The 14,033-nt window shown below is 38.2% G+C and overlaps 1 protein-coding gene across 1 annotated transcript; it reads left to right on the forward strand.

Moving 5' to 3' along the window:
- On the forward strand, nucleotides 1-946 carry LOC101147529 (olfactory receptor 51L1). Its single transcript, XM_019036142.4, is given in 2 exon segments — nucleotides 1-575; nucleotides 577-946. Coding segments are annotated over 2 exon segments (945 nt in total).
- The last annotated feature ends 13,087 nt before the right edge of the window (nucleotides 947-14,033 follow it).

Genomic DNA, 14,033 nt, shown 5'->3' on the forward strand with positions numbered 1-14,033 from the left:
ATGGTAGACTGGAATAACAGTGATGCTATGGAGCCCATATTTATCCTGAGGGGTTTTCCTGGACTGGAGTATGTTCATTCTTGGCTCTCCATCCTCTTCTGTCTTGCATATTTGGTAGCATTTATGGGTAATGTTACCATCCTGTCTGTCATTTGGATAGAATCCTCTCTCCATCAGCCCATGTATTACTTTATTTCCATCTTGGCAGTGAATGACCTGGGGATGTCCCTGTCTACACTTCCCACCATGCTTGCTGTGTTATGGTTGGATGCTCCAGAGATCCAGGCAAGTGCTTGCTATGCTCAGCTGTTCTTCATCCACACATTCACATTCCTGGAGTCCTCAGTGTTGCTGGCCATGGCCTTTGACCGTTTTGTTGCTATCTGCCATCCACTGCACTACCCCACCATCCTCACCAACAGTGTAATTGGCAAAATTGGTTTGGCCTGTTTGCTACAAAGCTTGGGAGTTGTACTTCCCACACCTTTGCTACTGAGACACTATCACTACTGCCATGGCAATGCCCTCTCTCACGCCTTCTGTTTGCACCAGGATGTTCTAAGATTATCCTGTACTCGCCAGGATCAACAGTATTTATGGGCTTTGTGTAGTCATTGCCACACTAGGTGTGGATTCAATCTTCATACTTCTTTCTTATGTTCTGATTCTTAATACTGTGCTGGATATTGCATCTCATGAAGAGCAGCTAAAGGCACTCAACACATGTGTATCCCATATCTGTGTGGTGCTTATCTTCTTTGTGCCAGTTATTGGGGTGTCAATGGTCCATCGCTTTGGGAAGCATCTGTCTTCCATAGTCCACATCCTCATGGCAGACATCTACCTTCTTCTTCCCCCAGTCCTTAACCCTATTGTCTATAGTGTCAGAACAAAGCAGATTCGTCTAGGAATTCTCTGCAAGTTTGCCCTAAGGAGGAGGTTTTAAGTAACCTCTGTCCTCCAACTTTTCCACTGAAAATCTCATGGAAGCTGTTTTAGTATATGAAAAGTAAAATATCTGGGTGTTGCTCATCTGGTTACAATCCTAATTCTTTCACTTCTTATACGTGTAATTTCAGTTAATCTTTAACCAATATGAAACTCAGGATTTTTTTGGACAAATTGTGACAACTATGGCCTTACATTGTCCCCAGGTCATTACAAGACTTATAATAGAAAATGTATGTGCTAAGTCAAGTTTTTTGAAAACTATACAAAATTATTAATGTTATTAAGTTGTCATTGTTGTTAATGATAATAATAACAGTATTTTCCTTCTTAAATGTAACTGTGTTTATATTGTTTCTCATGTTAATTATCTAAAACTCAGAAATCAATCTCTATCTCTTTTACTAGTACTGCTGCACGTATTTTGTTGTTCATGCTACAATGCCATAACTGTTTATGAAAAATTTGAGTCCTTAGGGCAAGTTTGGAACTTGAGTTCCTGACAGGATTTTGACCTGCTGCTGTGGCCATTTGCTATGTACAAGTTCTAATCTCATCACTTAGTGATGTGTCCTTTCTCTCATTGCTATTCTAGATCTATCAGCTTCCTCAATTTGCCAGCAAACACTGAGTTAGATACATGGGAGTGTTACCAAATATAGTTTCAGTTGGTGCCACTTGCAAAATCATATAACAAGAATGAAGGTGGTAAGAAGAATGTTACTATTCCAGAGCTTAGTGATGAGAGAGGGCCAGATTTGTACTGAAAGGAGACACTTCAGCATTCTGGGCAGAAAGCAGGGTTTTCATAAGAGAAATTTTGGTATGCAGGCCATGCAGAAGGCACATAGACTTGTGGGGTCTATAAGGCTTGCTCACAGATGTTTATCTTGGGTCATCTGGTGGGTCATCCAGTACTGTGGCCAGCGGGGGAGAATTTGGTAGGGTGCTTGATTTGTTTTAAGACTTGGTCTATGGAACTTCTTTTTCTTTCTTTTTCTTTTTTTCTTTCGAGACTGTGTCTTGCTCTGTCACCCAGGTGGAAGTGCAATGGCGTGATCTCTGCTTACTGCAACCTTCGCCTCCTAGGTTCAAGCAATTCTCCCGCCCCAGCCTCCCGAATAGCTGGGATGACAGGTGTGCGCCACCATCCCCAGCTAATTTTTGTATTTTTAGTAGATGCGGGGTTTCACCATGTTGGGCAGGCTGGACTCGAACTCCTGACCTCAGGTGATCTGCCCACCTTGGCCTCCCAAAGTGCTGGGATTACAGGCGTGAGCCCCCTAGACCAGCTGGCCTATGGAACTTCTAAGAAAACGTAGAGTAATATAAGGAAGTCGTGCTTGCAGGTGGTTTGGCCAGTGGAAAGAAAGGAATGTAAAGGTCGTAATTGCATTACTAAAGAGCAAAATAAGAGGTGAGGGAAAAGGGGAAAAATTGTAAAATATACATATATATTTTAAAGAAAATGGGGTACTCAGTTACAGGAATTGCTGAAGAAAGCCTGACAGTACATGTCTAACCATCTGGGCAATTGTGTTGACTCTGTTCAATACTATAGGACAGGATTTTGTGTCTTAATTTGTGAATGGGTTAAGAGTTGTGCACAATCTCAACCCTCATCTTTTAATAATACTTTTACCTCTTGTTCTACATGCCTGTGTGGATCTGTAGTATTGTGTTTTTAACCAATTTATTTTTGATAACCCATTACCTTTTTCTTTTTCACTAGAATGAACTACAGATATGTTTTTATGGGTGATATTTTATTATTTCATATAAATTCACTTTCTTTTCAGCTGTATAGCACACTTTTTGAATATGGGGCCATGTCTATTACCTTATCACAGCACTATACAGCTGGTCTTCCCCAACAATCATGAGTACTCATTAAATAATTGAAATAACTGTTATAGTTATTGCTGTTAGTACTGTGGATATATAAACAGCAAAATGCATAACGTTAATGTTAAATAATGAATGTTTAATAGTGAAGATACATAGATAAAAGGTTAGTAAAATTAAGTGTAATCAATGGTATTGTTGGAACAGGTACATTTTATAATATTGATATATTAATAAGTGGTCAATTTTACTTGAGGACTTAAGAATCAGTAATCAGAGTAGCTGACACTTTCACTGTGCATTGTGAGTCAAATTCATTCTTGACCAGTTGAACACAGTTGGAAATAAAGTGGCGTACCAAAGCTGGCACATAAGAGACAATTGTGCATATCTTGTTCTGCTTTTGTGCTCTGTAATGTCATATAGGTTAATGAAATTGGTTATGATGGAAGTATTTAAACCACAGAAATTGGTAAACATTATATATCAGGACTTTAAATTTTTTCTTAGAGAGGAGGTGGGTAAACACTTACCAACACATCCCTGGGAAAGGTATTCTAGAAAGAGGAGGTAACATGAAGAAAGCCAAGAGGTTAGAAAGAGTATGTGTTAGCAACATTCTTCAGTCTCACTTAAAACTTACCCAAAGCATTTTGCATTTCCTCCCACAAAAAAAGGGCTCTGACATGGGCTATGATGGACAAAGACATGTAGTTTCAGCCCCATTTCAATGAAAGACTTGTAGCCCCAGCTGCTGGCAGTAAGTCCAGTAGAAAGCCTTCAATTTTTTTTTTTTACCTTTTCAGGAATTGCCTCAGCTGGAGAAATGAGCCTTGCCTGGGGTCATCCACTGACACATTCAATGACTAATGTAGAAAGTTGGAAAGGTCTGGCCCCTTCAGCCCAGTGAATTTCACTGGGCAATTTTATATCCAGGACTCCCTGTGATGTTGGACAAGGCTATCTTCAGGCCTGATTCACAGGTCAACTTTTCCTTCTGCCCAATCCTACCCACTTTCATTCCTTTTTATTATTAAGATGATTATCCCAGGGATTCTCTTATTAAACAAACTGCACACCAAATTTTACCTCAAAGTCTGCTTCCCAGAGAACCCTGAAATGAGAAGTTCTCAGAAAACCTGTGACATAAAGGTGTTACAGGTGGCTAATGTCCAAGTCTCATGACATCAAATATATTACTGGTGGAAGGTATTCACGTTACCAGTGGCAAATCCATATGGGTCTGCAGCAACCTCAATTTTTGCCTCCTCAGAAGAAACAAATTGACTGAGGGGCATAAGGCAGAGAAAGAGATCAAGGCAAGTTTCGAGCAGGAGTGGAAGTTTATTTAAAAATGCTTTAGAAGAGGAAAAAAGGAAAGTACGCTTGGAAGAGACCCAAGGGTAAATTGAAGGACAAGTGCTGTGTTTAACCTTAATCCTAGGACTTTATAGTCTGGCGCCTTTCCCGTGATCCTTCCCTTAGAGTGGGCTACCCACATGCACAGTGCCCTCCTTACCCTTAGGAAGTGAGCATGCACAGTGTGTTTAGGAAGTTGTACACGTGCCCATCTGAGGCTTTCTTCCCTTTCTCGGTGGTGTGCCCTCAGAAGGTCATACTCCTTCATTTTGTCTCTTAATGCACATGTCTAGAAAGTTACTTCCTTTAGGCATCTGCATTCTATTAGCAGTTTAGTGCAACAGGTGTGGACCATCAGGAAATGGCCCCTCCCTGGCGCAGGTTGCCAATTTATCACTTTTAGAGAGGCAATGTGATAATTGCCCAACCGTTGCCTAACATTCCTAGTGGGTAAGCTAGAGCCCTTTCCTGCCCCACTCATGCCTAACTACCTGTAACATAGAAAGATAAAATAAAATTCTCAAGGATTCCTTTTTTTCAGGTGGATGAAACGGATGAGAATTCAAGAGCAAATATCCATGGTTTTTAAATCTCTTAAGTTTCAAGCGGAAGATCAAACACAGTGTGTAAGCCTGGAGAACTAAAAATAACCTATAATTCAAGTTGACATTGTGAGATGTATGTATACAGCCATCTTCTACAATCTATGTACTTTCTTAATAGTATGTCTGATGACTAGAAATGTTCTTAATTTTAATTAAGTCCAATTTATAAATTTGCTTTTATGTTTAGTGCTTTTGTGTATTTTTAAGGAGATATTTGCCTATTCTGTCATTCAGGATCCAGTCAGAAGACAAAAATCACACAGTAATTTGAATAGAGTTTATAAATACAAATACTTATTAATTTTATAAGGAAATCAACTTTAAAGAAGGTAAAGACAACGCTGAGTAATACCCTAGAGCTAAGAGAGAATATTGAAAGAAAAAACAAACTTGGAAAATGGGGAAGGTACTCCCCAAGCCCGAGGTTGAAACTTCATTTGAGAATGCATAGTCTTAGCATCCTGGATGCCAGAAAAGGTCATTACATTGCATGTGTTAAGAAAGACACTTCTGTGGGGTATAGGTGAACCAAGGCTGAGAGACTAAGATTCCTTTTCAGGACTGAGTAGTAGGAAGCACCAGGTGAGCTGAGGCTTGTAGGCAGGGAACTATAGTTGGCATTGGCAAGCAAATGATAACCCCCCTTTTAAGTACAGGTGGGCAGCAAATCACAGTTCGGACTGACAAGCTGGAAACACCCCTCCAGGGTCCAAATAGGTTATTTGGGAAGCCAGTCCCTAGAGTAACTGCAAGACTCAGTAAGAGTCTAGCCATATGGGTATTGTTGAAATTTGATAGGATGAGTATTACTAAATATTTCTCATTACACGCCTCTGGTAGAAGAGAGAGAATAATCAAAGAGAAGTACACACGAACTTCTCTTACAAGTGTCCCTGCAGCACCCTCTGCTGGCCAAGTTTAACATCATGAATCTGTGAAGGAAAAAATGTCCATTGAGCCCAGTTCCATTGTTGCAGAGTAAGCAATGAAATCTATATTTGAAACTGGGACAATAAATAAATAACTGACACATTTGCTGATATTATCAATGATGTCCTTCTGTGTAATTTTTGAAAGTTGTAAGGCTTTCCTTTTGATATTTCTAAATACAAGACATGTAGAATTTATTTTTATGAATGATGAGGTAAGGTCAAGGCATATTTTTTTGATACGAATACATAGTTCAGTCAGAACTATGTAAAAGAAAATAAAAATTGAAGGACCCCCCCAAACTTGTGCAGAAGTAAAGACTAAGTCCTGAAGCTGAATCATTGCAACACTCTCTTCCACATGAATAACTGTTACTAACATTATATATCAGCCAGATTGGATGCCTTCTCAGGCATCTGGGAAGGGCTACCCACAGATCATTCATAAGTAAATTATTTGCTTGCCTCCCATAAACAAGGACATGCTAGTTGTAAATTTAGGTCCACAATCCAGGTCTAGCTCCTAAAACTCCACACCGGTTATGTCGCTTACAAGTTTATCTTCCCAGGTGCAGAAAAGAGTCAAGGTTCATTTTCTTCACCTACGCAGAGACGACTACATAATTGAGTCTTCCTTTACTCCCTTTCTCGCTTCAGACATTCACCTTATCTTACGTAAAATGTAGATTTACTGAACACTAACTGAAGTCTCAGGAATGTAACTATTTCCCCTACTGCCCAACCTACATGCCTCCCCCTTCCCCCTTTTAAGGAAATGGATAAATACACAATTTCCTGAAAACCTTTGTGGAAATAGCCACAGATGTGTCAGTGGCCTTTGTTTTTCCCAGAAGTGTCCTAAACCTGGCTTAATAAGCCTCAGTGATTGAGAGTTATGCCTCAGTGACTCATTTTGGTTTTCAATCATTTATTGAATAAAGCATTATTCATCCTCCGTACCACAGTGCTTCCATTGTCATATGGTGAAAATGTATATATTTGGGTCTATTTCTCATATTTCTCTTCTGTTCCATTGGACATAATTTTGTATCATTCTGCTAATCCATGACTGTTGTTAATTATGATTTTATGGTAGGTTTTGTTATAAGGTAGTGTGAGCCCAACAGTATGAGGGCTACTTGTTCAAATGCCCTTAACTATGTTGGTATTTGATATGGTTAGGTTTTTTGTTCCCACTCAGATCCCAACTTGAATTGTAATTCCCATTATCCCCATAATCATCACATGTCAAGGGAGAGACCAGGTGGAGGTAATTGAATCATGGGTGCTGTTTCCCCCATGCAGTTCTTGTGAGTGAGTGAGTTCTCACAAGATGTGATAGTTTTATAAGAAGCTCCTTACCCTTTGCTTGGCACTTCTCCTTCCTGCTACCTTGTGAAGAAGGTGCCTTCCTTCCCCTTCCCCTTCTGACATGATTGTAAGTTTGCTGAGGCCTCCCCAGCCATGCCGAATTGCGAGCCAATTAAACCTCTTTCCTTTATAACTTAACCAGTCTCAGGCAGTTCTTTATAGCAGAATGAAAATGAACTAATACAGTAAATTTGTACCAGGAGTGGAGTGGGAGTCAAAAGTGATCATTTTGAAACTTTAAGGTTTAATGACTTCCTTGTTGGATTTGAGACTTGCGTAGGGCCTGTAGCCCCTTTATTTTGGCCAATTTATCCCATTTGTAATGAGTATATTTACTTAATGCCTCTACCCCCTTTTTATCTAGGAAGTAACTAACTTGCTTCTGATTTTACAGGCTCATGGGTGGAAGGATCCTGCCTTGCCTCAGATGAGACTTTGGAGTTGAAATTTTGGGTTAATGCTGGAATGAACTAAGACTTTGTGGGACTGTTGGGAAGGCATGATTGGTTTTAAAATGTGAATAGGACATGAGATTTAGAAGGGACCAAGGGCAGAATTATATTGTTAGGCTTTATGTCCCACCCAAATCTCATCTTGAATTGTAATCCCCATAATCCCCACAGCTCTAGGGAGAGAACAGGTGAAGGTAATTGAATCATGACTGCAGTTTGCCACAGGTAGTTCTCATGATAGTGAATGAGTTCTCGTAAGATCTGATGGTTTTATAAGGGGCTCTTTCTCCTTTGCTCAGCACTTCTTCTTTCTGCCACCTTATGAAGAAGGTACCTTGCTTCCCCTTAGCCTCCTGCCATGATTAAACTGTGAGTCAATTGAAACTCTTTCCTTTATAAATTACCCACTCTAGGGTAGTTCTTTATAACAGTAAGAAAATGAACTAATGCAGTATTTGTGTTTCTATATTAAGTTTTATATAAGGTATTAAATTTCTACAAAATTCTAAACTCAATCTGTAACCTGATTTAAAGTGATTAGCCACTCTTACTATATGAAGTCTTCTAATCTGTGAACAGAGTACATCACTTGATTGAAAAAAAGTGTCTTAAATTTCTCTCAATAATATTTGAAATTTTAAGTTTAGAAGTCTTATACTTCTTTTACTAGGTTTTTAGGTCTCTGTATTTTCAACACCATTAAAAATATTATACTTTAAATTTCAATTTCTATTTGCTTTTGGATATAAGCATATGTTTTTTGGATATAAAAAAGATATCTACCTACCCTGATCAATTAACTTATTGATTCTCATCACTTGTAGTGAGAGTATTTTGCATACAGTTCAGCAATATTGTCTGTAAGTAATGATGAGGCTTTATTTGTTTGGTCTTGCTCAACTAAAGCTCCTTCAGGAAAGAATTTCTGTTTCTATCCCCCATAGCACTGAATCCTGTGACTATTATGTCTCAATAAACGAACAGATTCAGCGAATGTAACATTGCATCCAATGGGCTCTTCTTGCCTGCTGCCCAGATAGAGCTGATTTATTGAAGCAGGGGATTGCAATGGAGAAAGAGTTTTACATAGAGAGCCAGCTAAATAGAAGATCAAAGTTTTATTATTACTTAAATCAGCCTTCCTAAGAATTTGGAGGCTAGGGTTTTTCAAAGGTGGTTTGGAGGAAGAGGAGGGGTGGCTATGCAATAGGTGCCTGCTGCTGATTGGTTGGGAGTGCAATCACAGGGGTAAGAGAAATGGTCCTCATAAGCCTGAGTCATTTCTGGGTGGGGCCACAGGAGTGATTGGCACATGTAGGTGGAGCCACTGGTCATCACACATGCAAAAAGCCTGAAAAGATATCTCAAAAGGCCAATTCTAGGTTGTATAATAGCGATGTTATCTGCAAGAGTAATTAAGGAAGTCGTAAGTCTTGCGCCCTCCAGAATAATGGCTGGCAATTGTTTATGTCTACACTTTAGCAGAATTCAGGCTCCTCTATCCTCCTAGCCTAGTGATCTCTCATTAACTTTAAAAAGGTGGTTGAGTTTTGGGGAAGGGCTATTACTATTTTAACTATAAATGTCTTCCAAAGTTAGCTTGACCCAAGCCCAGGAATGATTAAGGGAAGTCTGAAGAATAAAGGCGAGATGGGGGTTGGTTAAATCAGATCTCTTTCGCTGCCATAACGTTGCCACTGTATAATTTTTGCAAAGGTGGTTTCACAAAGATGGCACATTTCTATAACTAAGAGTGTGCCTTAAGAAATGTTCAGTATTAGGATATAAAATTTAAGCAATTCCCAACTAGTAATTAGACTTGCACATCTTAAACCATGCCACTCTCCATTAACATGCCAACTTGCATGCATCCTCCACATGAACTCTGAATTGGGCTTAATGATGATGTTGTCTTTCTGTGACCACACAAGAGCTTCTCAGATCACACACACACACAAATACACACAAACATTAGCTTACTCTTTCTTATACTATGAATTAATAAGATATTTTAAAGTTGTGGATGACATTAAAATCTAAAAAAGAAATATCTCAATGTATCCATTTTAATACACTTCAATCATTTTTATTGATAAAGAAATCTTACTCTTAAATGTTACATATAATTGTTTTCTCATCAGCTTAGTCAACAAGGTTTATAAATTTTTACTAAGAGATCCATTAATATAATTATATAATAAAAATTGATAAAAAAATAATGGGATTGAATGAGATTTGGGAGAATGGTGTTATCATGATACACTAGGAATATAGAATCAGTGATAAATCTTCAAGAAGAAAGAGTAAATTACCATTTAAACTAAGTCTTATTCAACTCGATGGAGGTGAAAATAAGGGGCAAAATATTATTAGACTTATTGTCAATGGCTTTTCTTGTTCATATTTTCTTGTAGTTGTTTTACCTTTTCAAAGCCAAGAAAGCTAAATCTCAAAACCCAAGTTTATTTGAAAAAATGCATATTTCAGAATGCCCACATATTAAATTAATGTGTGAAATGTAACTTAGACACATTTCCCAAGGCAACAATGTTTGCTGTCTTAAAAGATATATGCATGGAAATCCAAGTCATGGTTAAAAGCTCTTTGATACTCATGAGTTTGGATCCAGAGAAAGTAATCTTATGATTGAATTATTTAATGGCTATAAAATTTGATGCACCCTTTAAAATACTTGTCAATGTCTTTGAGAGAAGTTTCAGTTCAGGATTCAAAATATGGGGTCACAAAATTGGCACACCCACAAAATACTAATAATAACTAATTTTAAAACAACCCTGTATTAAAGGAAAAGGGAATCAATTTTTGATTATCTGTTATTGATTATTTAATACATTCTAAATGCTATACATTTATTAACACATCGAATATTTACAAAAATCCTGTTGCTTAAAATTATTATGAAACTCATTTCATAAACAAAGAAAAAGAAGTGAAAAGACGTTAAGTAGTTTTCTTAGCCACACAGATAGTTAAGTGCCAGAATTAGAATTCAAAGGTAAGGAACCTCTCTATCTACAGTGTTCTTTTTTTGTTTTTTTTTTTTTTTTTTTGGATGGTGCCTCACACTGTCACCCAGGCTGGAGTGCAATGGCACAATCTCGGCTCAGTGCAACCTCCGCCTCCCGGGTTCACACGATTCTCCTGCCTCAGCCTCCCGAGTAGCTGAGATTACAGGCGCACACCACCACACTTGGCTAATTTTTTGTATTTTTAGTAGAGACGGGGTTTCACTATGTTGGCCAGGCTGGTCTTGAACTTCTGACCTCATGATCTGCCCTCCTCGGCCTCCCAAAGGGCTGGGATTACAGGTTTGAGCCACTGCGCCCGGCCGGATCTACCGTGTTCTTTACTGTAGTTGGTCCAGAGTTAATGTGCTTGGCCTTCATACTACCCACAGATTTAAATACAGAATTTTAATTTTTGGTGTAGTTTTGTTTTTCTCTCCTTAAAACAGGGTTTTTCAACATTGGCACTATTGCCAGGGACTGGCTGAGTCTCTGTTGTGAGTCGCTGTCCTGCACATTGTAGAATGTTTAGAAGTATCCTGGGCAACTACACATGACATGCCAGTAACACTTTCCCAATTACAACAACTGAAAATGGCCCCAGACATTGTCAAACACCCCTTTGAGGCAAAAATCCTTCTTCTTGAAAATCACTGCCTTAAACCAAACATTTTCTAGGCATTCATTTCCAAATTGATCTCTGCAGAACACAAATTTCAGATGTTAATAAATGCTGTCTGTATAAAATATGTTTGAAAAGGCCGGGTTAAACTATATTACACAAGTTTCCATAATGCTTGATTTCTGTAAAATGTTAGATGTTAATGGGGCCTACTTATATTCACACACAGTGGAATGACTATGTGAAGTTTCCTCTAAACATAATTGCTAAGGATTGATTGATTGATGTGTGTTTGGTGTTTCGGCCATTAATTCTATTATAATAGTGGTCTATTGTAAATATTAGAAAAATCTAATAAAAGTGTGTGAAAACATTAAAGACTTTTGAGAAGGAAAATACCATAACATAAAATGCTAGAAAAGTCAAATTTGATAGACTGATAAGAAAATGTGTTGTATGAGGCAGCTGTGGTATCCCTAAAAACCACTATAAAGTCATTTTCTCCTGAATCAAGATTTTACTGGAAATGACTTGAATTGATCTGGCATTGAAGAAAATGGAAACAAAAATGATGAATCTTAGAGGCAGTTTATATTGTGGATAGAAACATATTGATTAATTACATCATGAGTTTTGAAAAAAATAGAAAAAAAGCATCAAGAAACATCAATGGCATAACTGAGATACATTTTTTAGTGGCAAAATGTGAAGTGCAATTGAGAAAGAGGACAAGCAAAGTGTTGGATTTCAATCTAAATTGAAGGAGATTTGCCAAACCTGTTCTCCATGATCATCTCTATTACCTGTGTAATTTTTGAATGAATAGATAAGATGCCCTTTACAATTATACTTTGGAGGGATTTATGTCTTTGCTAGATAGTGACAATAAGGGAGTGTAACTTTTTGTATCGTATCACATCTTCATCTTTTCTTTTACTGAATGCTCAGGGGCAGATTTGTGGGCCAGTGCAAGTAGCAGTTGTTGCAGGATGATGATGGTAGAATGTTTACCCTTCTGTCCAGTGGCTGGTAAAAGAATTGAGTATTGTAGACCAACTGCATACGGATCCCATACTCCTTTATAATTTATAAGTGCTATCAAAAGCATGACTTTTGAGCAATGAATTTCTACTTTACACACATGATTTTATATTTTTTACAACAGTTCAACAATGTATGTCCTAGTGTATCGTTGCAAAAAATTTGACCTAAATACAGAATAATTTTCTCAGCATACAACAGCTAGTAAATGTTGTATCTGGTTACTTAGAGCACAAACTTTTTTAATACATCATTCTGATCGACTAAGCCCATTTTTTTCATCTTTATCACGTGATCCTCAGAATACTTCTCAATTACTTCCTAATCTGGACTCCTGGATTGGGAAGTTGGCATGACCATCGCTTGTCCTCGAGCAGGAGAAATAGCTCTTTCAGCACTGATGTTAGTTATTCCCCCTAGAGGTTGTAATGACAAAAAAAAAAAAAAAAAGTGGTCCAGGGGGAACGGACTAGTCAAGATGGGCAACAGGCCAGAGTAGTTAAAGCACAGTAGTGCCGATAAAGCACACAGCTGGGTAAAGTCAAGAATGTCAAAGGCAAAAAAGCTTTATCTCAGCTTCGGAGTTACTGAGGGAGAGACTGATGCCTTACTCAGAACATCTATGCTTCCTTGAAGAACTATCTGCCTTAGAATACCCTGTGTACTTTATTCTTCTTCTATGCCCATCTTCAGTGGCTTTCTTAACCTACAAGCAATCTCTAAGCTTGATAGACTGGAAACCAAGCCAACCTGCAGTAGGGTGAGGCTGTCTGCACTTGAGGGCTCAGGTGTGCCTGCAGGAAGGCTTTGAGGTGAGAAAAATTGTTAAGAGATTACTACATTATATATTTGAAGAATCCAGGAAGTGTAAATAAAGGTTAAAAAGTAGGAATGACTTCTACCCATGTGAAATCACTGCTCTAGAATAGGTCAGAGATATAGATTTACCTTCCTCCAAAGGCGTCAGACTAATCTCTTCAAAAGTTGCTCAGAAGAGCTCTGGGAAGGGATTACCATTGCAAACTCACTTCTAGGCATATGTAACACCTATAGTGGAAACCTATGTATTGAAATCCCTGTTTTCTCTAAATATTACTCCTACTCCCCGATATTAACTAAAAACTGTAATGTTAAAACTGATGAAGTTGATGATCATAAAGTTGATGATGATTTGAGTGCCTCCTGTATCTTGCTGTTACATATAGCATACACACTTAAGAGGGAAAAAAGGAATCTTAATTTTAGCCCTCTGTCCACTAGTTTGTATAAGATAATTCTTAAGAGAAGCCATGGGAAGTAATATCTTTACATGTGATAACTTGGGCACTCCAGACAGCCCCTGCTTTTGCATCACTGCTGTGTTTGGCTGATATGCCTAAGAGCATGGCTACTTCAGCATCTTAATTAACAATTTGCTTCAGTTAAGTCCAAAGTATCTCCTAAATCTTAGATATTGTTCCAGGCACTTTACATACATTTGCTAGAATCTCTTAAGTATTATATAAAGTAATACAATTGCCAGTTTGTTTATACTCAAAGGGGTTTAGTAACCTGTCCAAATAGGTAGTAAATAACAGTTGTCATCTGACTTTCTCTGAATCTAGAGATGTAGCTACTGAGAGTTGAGTGCCTGTGTCTACACAGAGAAGTCAGATTATGACTACCCTAAGCCAGGCACTTTCATAAAAATAAGTGGGGAAGAGTTATTTAAGAGGGAAGACCTGGCATGCCTAGGCAAGATAGAGACGCTGAAGACCACTGAAAGATTTGATGGTGGGTATCAAGAAAGAAAAAATAATTATGTGAGAGTGCCAAAGTGATGACATAGTTAGCAT

This window comes from Gorilla gorilla, chromosome 9 (genome assembly GCF_029281585.2).
Source record: "Gorilla gorilla gorilla isolate KB3781 chromosome 9, NHGRI_mGorGor1-v2.1_pri, whole genome shotgun sequence".
NCBI classification, from domain to species: Eukaryota; Metazoa; Chordata; class Mammalia; order Primates; family Hominidae; genus Gorilla; species Gorilla gorilla.